This window comes from Scophthalmus maximus, chromosome 19, assembly GCF_022379125.1.
Source record: "Scophthalmus maximus strain ysfricsl-2021 chromosome 19, ASM2237912v1, whole genome shotgun sequence".
NCBI classification, from domain to species: Eukaryota; Metazoa; Chordata; class Actinopteri; order Pleuronectiformes; family Scophthalmidae; genus Scophthalmus; species Scophthalmus maximus.
Genome location: NC_061533.1, coordinates 20,022,934 through 20,038,559, shown reverse-complemented (window position 1 = coordinate 20,038,559; position 15,626 = coordinate 20,022,934). Strand labels below are relative to the sequence as shown.

Genomic DNA, 15,626 nt, shown 5'->3' with positions numbered 1-15,626 from the left:
CATAGGGTGGGCTTCAACAATAACAGTGAGATATATGATGCAAACATACAAGCAGACAAACAAATAAAAACAAAAACAAAATGAAAATTAGGATAAGTAATACAATTATGTGTGACAATGTTTTGTGTGGGGAACACAAGTATCCTAACAGGCAGATTGATGGGGAGAGTGGAATCTTGCACTAAATGAGAGAATTTATTGGTGATTTCTCTCCAGAAGTGTTGTACAGATGGGCATTGCCCGATTGCATGTATGCAATCTTCCTATCATTTTCTTATGTACATTACTGGCAAGTGATTACACACTTGCACTACTATTATGTACATTCTTTTTATTTCCATTCCTTATACTTGTATAGTTTTGCAGTTCTTATATTTTTACATTTGTATTTCTGTATTTTTTTTAAATATATATCTTTTAGGAACCGATAAGCAGAACCGAAATGTAACTTTTTCTCACGGGTGCTCAGTAACCCTACCATGTCCTTACTCATCTCTCTTCCTTGCACTCCTCGGGGGCGTGTCGCCAGAAGATTCCAGAGCGCTCCGTCATTGTGGCTTGTCGTGTCAAAATAAAAACTCTTGCAGAGTCATGTAAATAGAAAAGAATTATAAGAATGATTATTATCAAGAATGATAAGATTGATTTTGAATGAAAGAATGAAAATTAACATTGAGGAAACACTGAATGCGTGTTCTGTGGCTTATACTGTATGAGTTAGAGGTTGGATTTATTCGTCATTGATTATGTATTTGTGCAAATTTGAGTACAGGGGTCATTGTTTATAGGAAAAGATAAGTCTTTCTTAGCAATGGGAGGGATATTGTTGAGTCAGGTGTGATGCGTTTTTTTTTCTGTTGCTATTGTAGATGTTTAAAGATCCAGAAAGCTTTGCTCAGCAACATTACAATATGACGCCACAGCTAAGTAAAACCGAAGATGACACATCATGTATTGACACTAGTGTGGCACACACTGAGAGTTAGTGGACTGGCCGACTCCCTTCTTCTGTCTTTTTTATGTCCTATATTGTACATCTATCTGTTAAAAAAAACTAAAGGTGAGTGAACCCTCTGCTCTCGCTGCTTAAATGATTGTAGTTGTTAAGGCTACCACGATGATGTCTGAACGAGACAACACTTATGTTTGAGCCGAGGGGATTTTGTCTAATTTTGAGGTGTGTTGATTATCCCGGGACAGGAAAATGGTTGGGAAGCCTGTGATTGCTGGCCTGGTGGTCCTGCTAGTGGCTGCAGTGAGCCTGTTCCTCGGGGTCTTCATGGGTATGGGGAAGAAAAACACGCTGCCCCCCTCCGACCACTTCTACTCAAAGGCTGCTGTGGCTGCTGATGCTGGAAAGTGTTCAGAAGTGGGGAGGTGAGAGGACTCGACTGCTTTACAAATGCGACACACACTGATTGCACATTGTCCCTTTCTGCATGTTTGCTATCAAATTTTGCATTAGGTGAAGTTTTGTATTTTCAGAGACATTTTGAAGAAAAACGGATCAGCCGTGGATGCTTCCATCGCTGCCTTGCTATGTGTCGGTCTTTTGAACGCTCACAGCATGGGAATAGGAGGGGGGCTCTACTTTGTCATCTATAATGCTTCCACAGGTGAGTGTGCATCATCAGTCGCACCTCGTCAACACAGCTAACTATACGCCAAAATCATCAATCTATCCTCATTTGCCGGTCAACAGGGAAGGTGGAAACAATTGATGCAAGAGAGACTGCACCCATGAACGCCACTGAAGACATGTTTGGCAACAACACCAAGCTTTCCCGTGCAGGTAGCAACTGGCTGTGAGCTGCTGGAGAATTGCCAAGGCTCAGAGTAGAGAGAAAGAGATTCACTCAATGCAGATCTGACTATATTGAGTTCTGTGATACTGTTGAAGCTACTGTAACGCGTTCTTTAGAGGCTAGGGAGGGATTTAGAGAGTATAAATATCCTAGCCTCAGGTCTTTCCAGCTTCTCTCAAATCTTCCCTCACACTTTCAGACAAGAGACATAAAGAAAGAGCTGGTGAACTTCACACGGTGCTCTGGCTGTTTCTACATGACAGGTGGATTATCCATAGCCATTCCTGGGGAGATCCGTGGCTACGAGATGGCACACAAGAGGCATGGCAGGCTGCCATGGAAGGAGCTGTTTGAGCCCAGCATTACCTTGGCTCGCCATGGCTTTCCTATAGGAAAAGCTTTGGCTCATGCCATCTTCAAGAGCAAAGATTCAATTCAAGGGAATGCCAACATGTGGTAAGGACGAAGCATTCAGAGGAAATACAAACTAACTTGAAGGGCAGCAACAGTGGCTCCAATACCTTCTGATGCTTTTACTTATTACATGAACACAGCAGTTATTGCACTGAAGGTATATTTCGACATCTTGGGTAATATGCTTCTTCCGGCAGTGAGTTAGATAAGACTGATACAACTCTATATAGCATCCCTGGATCTAATACAAGAAATTGGCGCTTAACTCCAAGATGATGCCCCATTTATTTTAATGAAAATCAGTACACTGGGCAAACAAGCGACCTTGCTTCCTTGTTTACTTCTGTGCTGTGTGGAGAACTGCACATAAATTTGTGCTTCTCTTTCTGGTCCCACCCGCTCAATCGCTTTGGGACCTTAAATGATGTCACATGCATTTTCTAGGTTCTGGGATAGTTTTCAAATATAAAATCTTCATGGTTTAAGAATGTAAAGAGTAATATCTACACTTGTTTTCTGTTACTGTGTGAGCAAAAGTCAAACATTTTCAAATAGCAGATTACATTTTCTAAAAACGTAAATACATTTTTGTGAGTTTCATAATTGACATTATTAATTTTTTTCTCATCTTCCAGTGAGGTGTTTTGTGATTCCCAAAAAAACATCTTGAAGGAAAACGATATAGTCAGATTTCCAAAGTTGGCCGACACATACCAAAGAATAGCAGAAGACGGGCCTGATGTGTTTTATAATGGCTCAATGGCACGGAGTATCGTGGAAGACATCCAGGGAGCAGGTCTTGTTTTCTTGTTCATTTTAATTTTAGTCAAGCCGAGACTTTACAAAATACAGCATCGGTAATTTGATCATAATACCTCAATTTAAATTCCCTCTGCTCAATTCTGTGCTCGTTTCAGGTGGTATTATCACCCTAGAGGATTTGTTGGAGTACCAGCCTGTGCTGAATGAGAACCCTCTGAAACTGAATGTTGGGGAATACACCATGCACGTCCCAGACGCCCCCTCCAGTGGCCCTGTGCTGGCACTCATACTCAACATAGTGGACGGTGAGCAGCTTGGCCGAAAGCATGTGCGGCCATGCAGAAGAAAAGATGTCAGGTTTCCCCAGGTCGTCCGCCCGTTTTGGAAGCAGAAAACCTGAGCTGCTGCTCAGTTCTGCTTGCCAAATTTAATTTGCCATCAACACCCCATCTGTTAAATAACAGAAAATATTTAGTCATGCTTTAAATAAAAAGTGGCATAGTTAATTTCATATTAGGGCTAAGATTTAATGTGTTCATATATGACTCTGGAGCAACACGTTCTTGCAGACGCATATCTGCTGAAAGAGCGCATGTCGTTGGTTGGAGTTTAATGACCTGCCACTTCCAGAAATGGTCTTTTAGCACAACGATGGCGAAGCATCATTGTCTGAGTAGGCTGAGAAAATGTAATTCTTCATTTACTCCAGATATGATTTTTGCTGTGGATATCTTGTAGGGTACAACTTCACAGACACCAGTGTCTCCACAGCAGAGGAAAAGACTCTGACTTACCATCGCATTGTAGAGGCTTTTCGTTTCGCTTATGCCAAGAGGAGCAGACTTGGAGACCCACGTTATCTCAATATTACTGATGTAAGTCTTAATGTTGTTATTATAATCCTACAGCCCTTTGCTGTGGAACATTCCTAACTTCACCATACTCAGTATGATCACATCTGTCTCCTGCTTGCCACTGTGCCATTTTTTTAGCCCTGATTTTAAAAAAATCTGATAGTGCTCCGTTATTTTCACTCTGCAACTGACTTGTTTTTCTCTCCTCAGCTCATCCACAACATGACCTCAGACTACTTTGCTGATGGCATAAGAAGTAAAATTACAGATGACACCACTCACCCAGACAGCTACTACGAGCCAGACTATTTTGTCCCAGACAACCATGGGACAGCTCACCTGTCAGTCATAGCTGAGGATGGCAGCGCCGTGGCCGCCACCAGCACCATTAATCTATAGTAAGACATCAAGCCTTCAGAAAATTTATCATAGACTCTTTCCTTCAGAATAGGCAAATGTATTTCCTGAACCTGCCAGTCATAAGCAGTTATTGTTGGTGACTTTGAATGAGTCATAAATCATTAAGAAGCTGTTTTATTTCCCCAGTTTTGGCTCCAAAGTCATGTCTCGATCGACTGGAATAATTTTCAATGACGAGATGGATGACTTCAGCTCTCCCTACATAACAAATGGGTTTGGAATCCCTCCCTCCCCCAACAACTTCATCCAACCAGGTGTGGCTAGACTATCACACTTGTTTTATTCCAACCCCCCAGTTTAGTTTATGACTTTGGGACACGTCTGTTTTGATGAATGGTGGTTCTAAATTAAGCCCCAATATTCTACCATCACAAAGATGATGTTATTCAACCCTTTCTCTAGTGAATAGGATGCAGAGGTGATGATTCCAACAGCCTTTCACTTATTCCTGCATTTATCATTGTCAAGAGGTCCGATACCTTTAGCTATCACACAGCGTACTCCTCCACCATTTTAAAGCCACAAGCTAATTTCCAACCTCAAACTGTTGCCCACTGCTACTCTTTGGTTTGCTCGCAGTCATTTTAAATAAGTGTCAGATCAATATGGCTGCATGGGGACCATTAAACCACAAGGTAAACAATCAGAAGTCATAGCGGCATTCTGTTTATCTGTTGACAGGCAAGAGGCCGCTGTCTTCCATGTGTCCCACTATCATCTTTGACAAAGAAAACAGAGTGAAAATGGTTGTAGGAGCGTCCGGGGGCACAAAAATCACCACAGCCACTGCCTTAGTAAGTCTGATTCATTCACACGCACCTCCATCCCACAGACACACACTTCATTATTTGACATTTTGCATTTTCCGGCTAAAAACAGGTAATCCTGAACTCCTTGTTCTTTAACTACGACCTAAAGAAAGCTGTGACAGAGCCGCGAGTCCACAATCAGCTCAACCCAAACATGACGGTGGTGGAGCAGGGCTTCGAAAAGGTGGGTCAAACATGGAGACTTACAGTATGGAGCAAATAACCTCTGAAATATATCATTGAAAATCCTGTGACATTGCTGATTTCAGGGACATTACTCATTACATGCTAATAAGGCTACAGGGTTTACCATGTGTTTTTTGGTTGATGTCATACAGATGATCATTCATTTCAGCTCATGCTGATTATTAAATACTTGTAACTTGGGATAATAGTACATTCCATTAGGTAGCCATTTACTGTTTACCAAGCATCTAGATGCACCAACTAAGAACATTTAAAAACGACCCGATCTCTTCTCTGAATTATCACAGGTTGATAAAATTATTACAAATAATAAATCGAATGTGAGCAAGCATAAGCGTGTACAGCCATTGGACTGTTGTTAGTTTTGCAGGGATTCATTAAGTAACCAAATTATTGGAGACATATTGTAGAAATTTGAATTTTGACCTGATGGTGGCGCTAGTTGAAAAGTGATGGAATCAACACAGAATTATTAGAAATCATCGCGAGGGGGACATGATGATGAACTGTTGAGTTATCTTACTACAGAGGAAAGGTTAGGGGCTCACAAATGATTTCTTTTAGGCATCATGAATTGTATTTTTATCAGCATGAACATAGATTGCCCATCTCGACAAAGTTCGAGGTCCATGTAAATTGAATTACTGGGTGCTTGTAAGGTAGAAAGTAATTTTGCTGGATTAGAAAATCATAATCAGAAATGTTATTGTTACATGATACAGAATGGGTAGAGTAAAAACAAGCAAAAGCAATGAGTCTATTCTGTTGTTTACCTCTATGAAAGTCCAGTAATCTTGTACACAAGTCTACATGATTGTGTGTGTGTGTGTGTGTGTGTGTGTGTGTGTGTGTGTGTGATGATACCATGGCAGACTGTGCTGGAGGGTCTGGCCCAGAAGAACCATGTAACACAACTGCTGAGGACTCCAGACTCCGTTGTCCAGGCGGTGGTGCGGCAGGGAGAGCGTCTCTGTGCAGAATCTGACCCCAGGAAAGGAGGCTATCCAGCGGGATACTGAATGCGACTTCAAGTCTTCCTCTGTCTGTCTGGACTGTCTCCTCAAAGATACAGAGCCACAATACACACAAGGTGTCCACACTAAAGACTAAAACAAATGTTTAAGCTACAGAGACACAGTCACCAATCCTTCTCTGAGATGAATTTCTTTTACTCAAACATGGAAAGTGATTCCATTTCAATACCTCTTTTACTCAAACTCAACTTTTCAGCATCATTTTTTATTTTTGTGTTTTGAAGTAAGACAAGAGGTTGCACCTAGTTTGAATCCTGTATCATCACTAATGGATACTGGTCAGGGAGGTGTTTTGGAGAACACACCTGTTTCTATATTATAAACCTATTTTTTGTATTACACAGTATAAAAACAAGTAAGTCCCAAATAACGTAAATTATACTGTCATCAGTAGAAATGTTCAATGGTTTCATCACTATGTTTAAGGTAACAATGTGGTTATAGATTGTCCATGTGCTATTTACATTAATTTAATTGTCTAAGGAAAGTAGAAAAACTATGTCAATAATTGGGCAATTTGTATTGAAAAAAGGGCTAGGGGTTGTTTTAATGTCAAACTGGTGAAAAACCATCAATTAAAAACTACCCCTACAAGAATTCATTAATTAAAAAAATGAGGACACCAGAGGTCGTTTGCCTGTTTTACCAAAATATCTACCTACATCTTTCTCCTGATGTGAGCTGATCATGAAACCAACATTATTTAGCAGAGCCTGACAATGTTGTTGTCTACGTCACAAGTATAGTGAAACTTACTTTTTGAATTGTAAATGTTTAATATCGAGTAGTGGTTCAGTGAATGTATAGTGTATTCTGAAAAAATACATTTGCAGATATATTTTTCTAAACATGCATTGTTCTCATGCCATGTTTGTTGCCATGCTTGTTATTAAACATTTTGAACAAAGATGTTACATTTTACCATAGCATTGTGCTGTTTCTGTACTGCTAAATACTAACATGAGGATGCTGTCATGAATTACCTTACATAAGAAATGCTTATGAGAGGGTTTACCTTTTGTTAATACCCAAGTTGCCTACAGCTGAGGCTGAAGGAAATGTCATTAATAGTGCAGGCCACAAACCAAAATGAAAACAACATTTTATATAATTATGGTGCCAATTATAAATTAACATTGAAATGTAAGATATAGACCAACAGTCATGCTATGATAGCATGGCTAAAAGCCCAAAACAGAGAAAAGCAGCTGGCACAGTGAATGTTTGGCACTTATATATTATAATATTAAACAATACCTAAATATGCTTTAATCCATTAATGTACTCACTATTTAAGCACCAAAAATGACAACGTGAACAGATGTCGGAGATGATGCATTCGACTTAGATTGTTGAGTGAATTTCAATCAGGATTCAGAAAATATCTCCACTCGTGCTCTGAGCAAATTAAAAACCAAGTACCGGCAACAAGACTGCTTCGTCACCTTTTGGGTACACTCCTCAATCTAAAAAAGTTCAGCTTTTTGTTGATAATTACTTTTCTGAGCTCCAAAGAAAACTTATTTTTTTCAATCTCTTCAATGATGGTCGAATGATCTTATTGAAAAGCTGCATTTGAAGCAAACTTGATGAACAACGCTTAGTGATTTAAAACCCCACTGCAGCTCACAATACCTGCTATGGTTAAACTCAATGGGTAAAAGCGTAAACTGAATCCTCAGCTCATAAACATGCTCCTGTATCCAGAGATGCATTAGTTTATTATTAAGCGGCCCTGTGACCTGGCTTACACACTGTTTTTTGTGATCAATCCCTCACTTGTGAGAGCGGGGTGTATGACTTGACTGTGTGATATTTACATAGAAAACAGGCCTGTTTTTACTACGCACCACTGCAATCCATCTGTATATACAGGAAACGACATGAAACCAAACATGGCACTTGAGCTCATTCAACAGAAACTTCCAGGGGGCCGGCACAGATGGTCAATGGGACAGATATGCTTGTACATAGGGACAAACAAAACTATCGCAACATGAAATATCAAGATGACTAGTAACTTTAAAAACAACTGAGACCATAACTAAACTTTACCACATACATTTCCGACTGCAAGTACATTACTGTTACAATTATTACAATGCTTGTCGTATTAAATTAAAACTAAGTAAGATAAAATGTTTGATTTCTGAAAAGCAGTGCTTTGAGTAGCAGATTCAGAAGAAATGTAATCATTCATATCGTGTCAGGCATAAGTGGAATAAAGATAAAGTATCTGCTGTTATGTCACAGTGGCTCTATTACACCATGTGATCACGATTTCATCCCCTCAGATTCCAGCGTCATCAGAATTCTTGTTGGGAAATATGAATCATCCAGTCCACTGAAAAACATGCATCTGACAGCTAACTGTTGTATTACCCTTATTTATCAAAAAGTGGAGGGTAAAACAGCTCAAATCTGTAACAAACCACAAGTGAAGAGATAATAAAAACATTTATGACTGCTTACTATTTAATAATTATCCGGGCATTAGTTCCAGAATAACAACAAGTTCAAAATATTCCTAAAACTTACATTTCAGAGCTGCGACAGAACAGGACAGAGTTTCACTACCATCTAGTGGTGAGCTGAAATGACTCAACTCAGCAGTTGAGGATGTGTTCTCTCCTTTTCAGCAGCCCCCCCAAAAAGTCTACAGTTTGTTGCTGAAAAACAAACAGTTAGAGTCGCATGGAGAATGGTGGTGCTGCTGACTGCAGCTCCTGGTCAAGCAGCCGGAAGAGCATGGCACTTTTGTTGCACTGTGAGATTTGTCCCAGGGAATGGTGGAGTTGAGCCTGCAGGTAGTGGACGTCACGTAGCCGCTCCTTACAGTTCAGCTTGGAAAAATAGGCCGCAGCCTCGTTAAGAGTGTCAACAGCCAAAACTGCCAGATGAAAATCTGCAGGGAGATAATAAGCACCAGTCTTTGAATTGAAATGAACAACCACATGACACCGTGAGATAGCAATCAGTGTTCAACAGCGGGGTGAGGCTGTTACCTGCTTGCCCTTTTCTGTTTGGCCTGAACCCAGCCACCGCCATCTGACAGCGGGCTGTCAACAGCAGGGCTCGACCTTTTTCCATGACTGCTCCATGGGCCAGAACAGGCTCGATGGCTTCATGCAGGACATTCAGAGCTTTCTCAGGAACCCCCAGCATCAGCTGCAGAGAAGAGAGGAAACAAATAAACCACGCACACACACATGACCTCCTGCTTTTATATATCGCATTTACAGCAGCCACACTCTAAATAAAGGCTGCTGTCATTTGCATAAATGGGAGCTGTAACAGTTATACAGTGAAGTCTGTTTCTCTGTTGCGGCTGACCTGAGTAAAGGCCAGGTGAAGGATGGTCTCTGAGGCCAGGGACTGTAGGTGGTGCTGTCTTGCCGAGGCCAAAGCCTGCAGGAGGAGAGGGAGAGCAGTGGAGAAGCCAGACGACTCCCAGTGGAGCCCGGCAGTGGCGAGCATCCCTCTGTATGAGACATAAACAGGCAGTGATGTTGACGAAAATAAAATTGTGACTTACACTGATCCCTGGAAAAGGAAGAGGGGAGGCATTTATTTTTATTTGCTCAGTCCTAAAATAAAAAGGTCAGTCGATTCAATACCACAAATAAGAAGCTAAATATAGGCGTGGTCCCTCCGCCAAGACACTCCAGTAAACAGGCAATCTTCACAAAACACGTTATCAACAACATTCCAGAATAAAAGGCTGTCTACCTGATGACCATCTCTGTGCATTTAGTCTTCTCACAGTGAACCTGAAGCCGCTTTAAGATGCTGTACGCCTCGGTGCTGCGGTTGAGAGCCTTAAGAACTTGGGCTTTCCTGTCGACAAACACACCGTTACTGCTATAGCACTAACGACACATGTATGAGGCAGCTATCATCATGATCAGAACTGAATATTTGTGCCTTGGCGTTACCTGAAGAGACCCTCTGTTTTGTTTAAAGCAGAGATAGCTGTGACCAGTGGCTCCGCTAAGTGGTATTTTCCTTCATTCATGTGCCTCTCAAACTGGATTTTGAGGTCGCACAGCATCCACAGCTGCAATTGTGATTTAAAAAAAAAACCACACACAAACACACAAAAAAACCAAATAGATTGAGCATCACAGAATAAACCAATTCAGTCTCATACACAAAATGCTTCAAAATACATACAATACATATATGCAAAATTTGCGGCTACAACAAAATGGTGTTAAACAAAAAGCTAAACTCAAAATAAGCAGCCAATTATTAGCTAGAGAAAGAAAGCTACATCAAGTGATAGATAGCAGGTGTGCTAGCCAAACTGAATGTACTCATTATTATCTCAAATAGAAAAGTATCTATTTTCATAAATGGATATATTGGCAATTTTATTCCACTCTCCAACTTAAAAAAACACAACTGCCCACTGCATCAGCTTAGTGGAGGAAGAGCAACTGCCATCCTCAGCTTTTGACTCAAAGTAGAATTCACGGTATTTAATGTGTTTTAGCTTTGTTCCATATTTCAATGTACTTTAAAAAAATGAATTCATTAAATATTAATATTAATCTTAACGGGCCAGACAGACCCATAGGACTGTAAACAAAGACATTTTAAGGGACAACAAAAAACATAATTTGGTAGATGCTGCAATTTCCTCTTGTTAGGTCAACTTATTTATATAGAACCAAATTATAACATAATTATAACATTGTTATATCTAAAGGCAGAGTTTAGTTTCAGTTTTTTGGTAGTATGTGGGTTCTATGGCAAACTATTTCATGGGGGTAAACCAATAAAATCAACCTAAAAAAAGGTATCAAGTGGAGGTAAAACAATATTTTAATTTTTTATTCTATTTACTGGTGAGCCTGAAGACTTTTAAGTCTGTGTTTCTCAATTTAACTCTGTCTGCCGTCATATCCTCTGTAGAGCAGCACTGAATAATACAGTTTAGAGGACCCACCTTTGCATGTTGTGAGTGAGGAGGAAACTGTTCCTTCAGATGCTGGAGAATCTCTGAAACAGCAAAGTACAGGCCCTGAACAGAAGAAAAAAGTTGCACGACACAAAGAGTTAAGTGTTGAACTCTGCCTCGGGACAGGAAAACAGACATGATCAATGTTTATTGCATTCCCGCAAGGCTACCTCACTAATGGACCTGCATTAATCAAATGTGTTACCTGCTCTGCGTGTAGTTCGGCCAGGTGGCAGAGAGCCACGGTGAAGGCCTCCGTGTTGTTCTGCTGGACCCCGAAGTTGACTGGCTCCAGACTGCTCATGTTTAGTAGCAGCTGGGCCTGCTGCAGAGCCATGGTACTGCAACAGTCAAGGAAGGCCCCATTAATGACCATAACGTCCTGGTTATCTATGTTGCTATATTTATGCTCTTTCATGGGCAAATATGTGCAGAAGATGTTCAGCTGTACAGGACATTAACCCATGCATGACAATGTAAGACATTACAATGTTACCAGGCAAGTCTGTTGTCAGTAACATTGGACAGAACTGACAACTGTGTGGTGTGGTGGTGCGACGTGAGCCTGACCTCTTGCCATACATCCTCCATATGGACGTAGTCTGAGCCAGGCTGATCTCGATCAGCTCTGACAGACTGTGCTTCCAGTGCAGGATGTCCGTGTCCTTCAGAGCGTCCATCAGCTTGTGTGCCGTCTTACCCAGCGTAGCCCCCTGCTGGACCAATGACTGAATGCCCAGAGAGGCCAGATACTATAAAACAGGAGGATTATCAGTAAGTGTGATGGATAACACGTCAAGCATCCGATATGCAAAGGTTAAACAGGTTTAACCAAACAACACGACTGTTAAATGATGCATTCTGTGTTTCGTTTCCCTTAATGTTTTTAATTTCCTTTTCTTGTTTTTTTAAGCTTTCCATTTGTTTTTATGTAACTATTATAATCTGTAATGAGAGGTATTAAAGTGCTGCTAACAATTAACACATATATCTAATACCCAGTGTGTAACAGTTGTAAATACAGTATAATTGCTAGGAGTGTAACTATTCTGAAACCAAGACCCAAACCATAATACAAACCATCCACAATCTTGTATCGACAAGACTATAGAATCACAATACCCCAACCTAGTGTCACTGCTGCAAGTGCAGTCTGTAGACATCTTCTTTACTAATGTGAGTGCAATGAATAATAATAACAACAATAATAATGCTTTTTACATTATTAAAGCTTAGGTGGATTGAAAAATGTGTGGTTTCAAAAACAAACATTTTGGTCAATACCTAACAGACACAGTAAACTGATGCAGTGTAGTACAGTCACAATCATTTCCTTTGTATGGATGCATGATTTGGATGCATGTTTCACCTAATTTGATACATGTTTAATTTTGTTTGCAACGTTTGTTCATGTGTTATGTAAACATTTTAGTTATAGCTTTTTTTTAAATTACATTTTGCATATTGGAACATTATAAAAAATTTAAGCAAAAGGAACTCAGCCATAGCTACTTTAATATACACAGTTATTCAGACTCACCGGCAGGCAGAAATGGGCAGCCATTTTCACTGAATCCTCAGTCAACACTGTGCTGTCAGATCCTTTCATCTGTTGCAGGGTGTAGAGCCAACTCTGATGTCGGACACAAAGACACAGGGAGAAATAAACTAAGAGGCATTCAGTTCAGACCGAATGAACAAGTATCACATGGAACAATAGTCACATGAAGTAAAATAATAACATTTGAAAACATGATTACCAGACAGTGCTGCAAGCACACGTGGTCATTGGACTCCTGAGCTATACGGATAGCCTCCTGGAGAGCCAGATCAGCCTGATGACTGAAGGGGGGAAAAGGGAAATCTGTGTAAATGCATTTATTTTTAGCTTAGAAACTTGTCCACTTGTCAACTCAGTACTCCATCATCACTTGTACTTACTAGTGACCGAAGCGACAGTGCAGGCTTGCCAAGTTCAGAGCAGCATAACGGAGACTTCGACCATAGCCCTCATCTCCGTTGCTCTTTCCCTCATTTCCAGACAAGATGAGGCGGTCAAAATAATGTAAGAGACTATGGGCGGAGAGGAAGATGTCCTGGACTCTCATGCTGTTCAAGTAGTTCAGGTAATGCTGCGCAGAGACAAAAGACCATAGAGCTGATGAAATGTGCCCTGAAACTCATTGGAATTGATAAATCAGAAACATACTCCTAAAAATGATGGTGGAAGTCAGGGCGATGGTACTCACTGCCTCAGCAAAATCTGGGTTAAACTTCAGCATGTTGTTGAGCTCTTCCTGCAGTGCAGCGGGCTTTAGAGCTTTATTCTCATCATTCTTCAAAAGATAGGCCTGGTGAAATACATAAAGAAAGAAAAACAATGTAAGGGCCATTGAGTGCTACCACATGACCACATTGTGTCAAATCTGCTGGTTTGTAAGAGATGACACCAATACAATTGAATCACTTAAGCCTTGACTTAAACACTCACCTGTCTAGCAAGAAAGTACTCTGCTTGTTTTTGGGACAGGGGACCTCTGCTCAGAGCATTATCATTTCTAGAACCAAAATAAAACAAGACTCTGCTGTGAAGAAAATCATCCTAATCACAATAACATTCAAACAACTGGGTTGTCAATTACCACATCATATATAACTTGCATAATGTAGCGAAAGTAGCGAATTAAAAAATCTCAAGTAACAAAAGAAGGCAGTGATGAAAACTTAAATATTCAAGAGGAGTGTCACTAACCGAAGCTCTGACACATGAAGTGGGGTGTCCATCTCCTCTTTGCCTGTTCTGTCTCCTACAGTATCCTCAGCGCTGGTGAGGTCCATATCTGAGTCATCGGCAACCAGCGCAGGAAGTCCCTCCTGCCCATCAGTAGGCTTGGCGTAGTGACTGTGGTAGTAGTGCTGCAGGGACTTGTAGAGTTTGTAGACCTGACTGAAGGACAGCTTGTTGTAGGCCAGGAGCATGTGTCTCATAAAAAGACCTAAACACAAAATCGGGTGAGTCACAGCATAATGCAAGTGTTCTTGATGAGAATAAAGATGGTTCAGATCCTGCAATCAGACTTTGAGGGCAGCTGCAAATCATGTGTGTACTACTCACCCACAACGCTGGTTTTATAAGCCTCAGAATCAAAAGCAGTGAACGGGGTGGGAAGAGTGGAAAAGAAGTACTCCATATCTTTCAGCTCTCCGTCTGCCATCTCATGAAGCCTTTGAATGAAAAGCAATAGCTTCAGCAATATATTCTCATTCCCCTGCCAAAGACTATAATATTATAAAGGGATTTCCTGAACTTATGGAGACTGTGACAGCACCAGCAGTCCTTAGCCTGATATTAATAATAAAACACTACAAGGCTGCATAGTATTTAGCAATCAACTGCAGGCAGTGTGAGTCATACCGGAGTTTGACCGCATATGCAGTCTGAGGGCAACACTCCTCCACTGTCTGCAGGAACTGGCCAAGAGTCAGGTCAGGACCCTGATAAACCCCACGTGACAAAAAAGGGAAAATTATGAGACACCTGCTTCCACACAGTGGAGTGCAAGACAACTACAGTCACATCCACAAAACCAACCTGCTGCAGGGGGAGGATCAGCTGGTTAAGTCGTCTTCTTTCTGGCAGTGTGATCTTAGATGCGGTCATCTCATACAACAGCGCCAGCACGGAGATTTTATACGGAGTCACCCAGTCTTTAATGCCAAACACGTTGACGTGGACCACTCCGTTCGTCATCATGGGGTTGAAATACAGACTTTCGTGCACACTCGCCATCGTCACGGGGTTTAGAAAGACACCAGTGTAATGGTGAAATGGTTCAACATTGAGCGGAAAGCAACGTTAAAGACAGACAACAGTCAAACAGAGCTACGAGCTAGCTAACGTCGCAAGCTAAAGTTCACTGAACATTATGTCCTGGGAAAAAGCAAACAACAGGTCAACGTTTAGTCTGAGCGGACTTGTAGACGAGACGTCTTACTGACAACGAACAGCCACGTCGACCTTGTCAGGTAATTTGTTTTATTTTGAACATGTTGACAGAAAGTACCTTTTTTCCCTTTCAAACAGCCCTCCTTCTGTCCCATGAAAAATACGTATTACTTCTTCTTCTTGTTTCGCTGGCGTGTCGCAACCATAAGTGGAGCATTATCGCCACCACTGACTGAATTAGGTATTACCTATATCCTTGAGATTAGAGTTACTTGCAAACATTTTTTCAGGTCCATGTGTTTGATTCCTTCAAGTTCCAGTCCGTTTCTTAATAACGGTCTCTCATTTGGAAAAATGACGGCAGAATGAGGCAGTGAGCATTTTTTTTCCTCATTCAATTTTTTTAATTGCA

At 40.9% G+C, this 15,626-nt stretch overlaps 2 protein-coding genes across 3 annotated transcripts; one reads left to right on the top strand and one right to left on the bottom strand.

Annotated features, from left to right (window-relative positions):
* The first annotated feature begins 831 nt into the window (after positions 1 to 831).
* ggt1a (gamma-glutamyltransferase 1a) lies at positions 832 to 7,199 on the top strand. The gene is made up of 12 exons (XM_035640657.2): positions 832 to 1,377; positions 1,486 to 1,616; positions 1,703 to 1,792; positions 2,069 to 2,261; positions 2,855 to 3,015; positions 3,137 to 3,286; positions 3,720 to 3,856; positions 4,046 to 4,233; positions 4,382 to 4,509; positions 4,937 to 5,049; positions 5,135 to 5,248; positions 6,144 to 7,199. The coding sequence occupies exons 1-12, from the start codon at positions 1,205 to 1,207 to the stop codon at positions 6,288 to 6,290; spliced, it is 1,725 nt and encodes a 574-aa protein (XP_035496550.1). The 5' UTR covers positions 832 to 1,204; the 3' UTR covers positions 6,291 to 7,199.
* Positions 7,200 to 7,395: 196 nt separating this feature from the next.
* On the bottom strand, positions 7,396 to 15,394 carry anapc5 (anaphase promoting complex subunit 5). Of its 2 annotated transcripts, none has more exons than XM_035640653.2 (17): positions 14,861 to 15,394; positions 14,684 to 14,763; positions 14,384 to 14,493; positions 14,021 to 14,264; positions 13,760 to 13,826; positions 13,518 to 13,619; positions 13,210 to 13,400; positions 13,029 to 13,110; positions 12,809 to 12,901; positions 11,839 to 12,020; positions 11,474 to 11,609; positions 11,257 to 11,331; positions 10,241 to 10,362; positions 10,035 to 10,142; positions 9,639 to 9,786; positions 9,311 to 9,473; positions 7,396 to 9,210 (listed from the first exon to the last, which is right to left on the bottom strand). In XM_035640653.2, exons 1-17 carry the CDS (start codon positions 15,056 to 15,058, stop codon positions 8,990 to 8,992), a joined length of 2,322 nt encoding a protein of 773 aa, XP_035496546.1. In that variant the 5' UTR covers positions 15,059 to 15,394; the 3' UTR covers positions 7,396 to 8,989. The 2 variants fall into 2 exon arrangements, with proteins under 2 accessions (XP_035496546.1, XP_035496547.1); XM_035640654.1 differs by having other exon boundaries at positions 9,034 to 9,235.
* Between the last annotated feature and the right edge of the window lie 232 nt (positions 15,395 to 15,626).

What these genes read in the sequence shown, in the direction of transcription:
- ggt1a (XM_035640657.2), top strand. Translation starts at nt 1,205, where the DNA reads ATGGTTGGGAAGCCTGTGATTGCTGGCCTGGTGGTCCTGCTAGTGGCT. An exon ending in AAGTGTTCAGAAGTGGGGAG is followed by an intron (nt 1,378 to 1,485) that starts GTGAGAGGACTC and finishes TTGTATTTTCAG; the next exon opens with AGACATTTTGAAGAAAAACG. An exon ending in CATACTCAACATAGTGGACG is followed by an intron (nt 3,287 to 3,719) that starts GTGAGCAGCTTG and finishes GATATCTTGTAG; the next exon opens with GGTACAACTTCACAGACACC.
- anapc5 (XM_035640653.2), bottom strand. Translation starts at nt 15,058, where the DNA reads ATGGCGAGTGTGCACGAAAGTCTGTATTTCAACCCCATGATGACGAAC. An exon ending in CTGCCCATTTCTGCCTGCCG is followed by an intron (nt 12,021 to 12,808) that starts GTGAGTCTGAAT and finishes CCTGTTTTATAG; the next exon opens with TATCTGGCCTCTCTGGGCAT. An exon ending in AAACAGAAAAGGGCAAGCAG is followed by an intron (nt 9,211 to 9,310) that starts GTAACAGCCTCA and finishes ATCTCCCTGCAG; the next exon opens with ATTTTCATCTGGCAGTTTTG.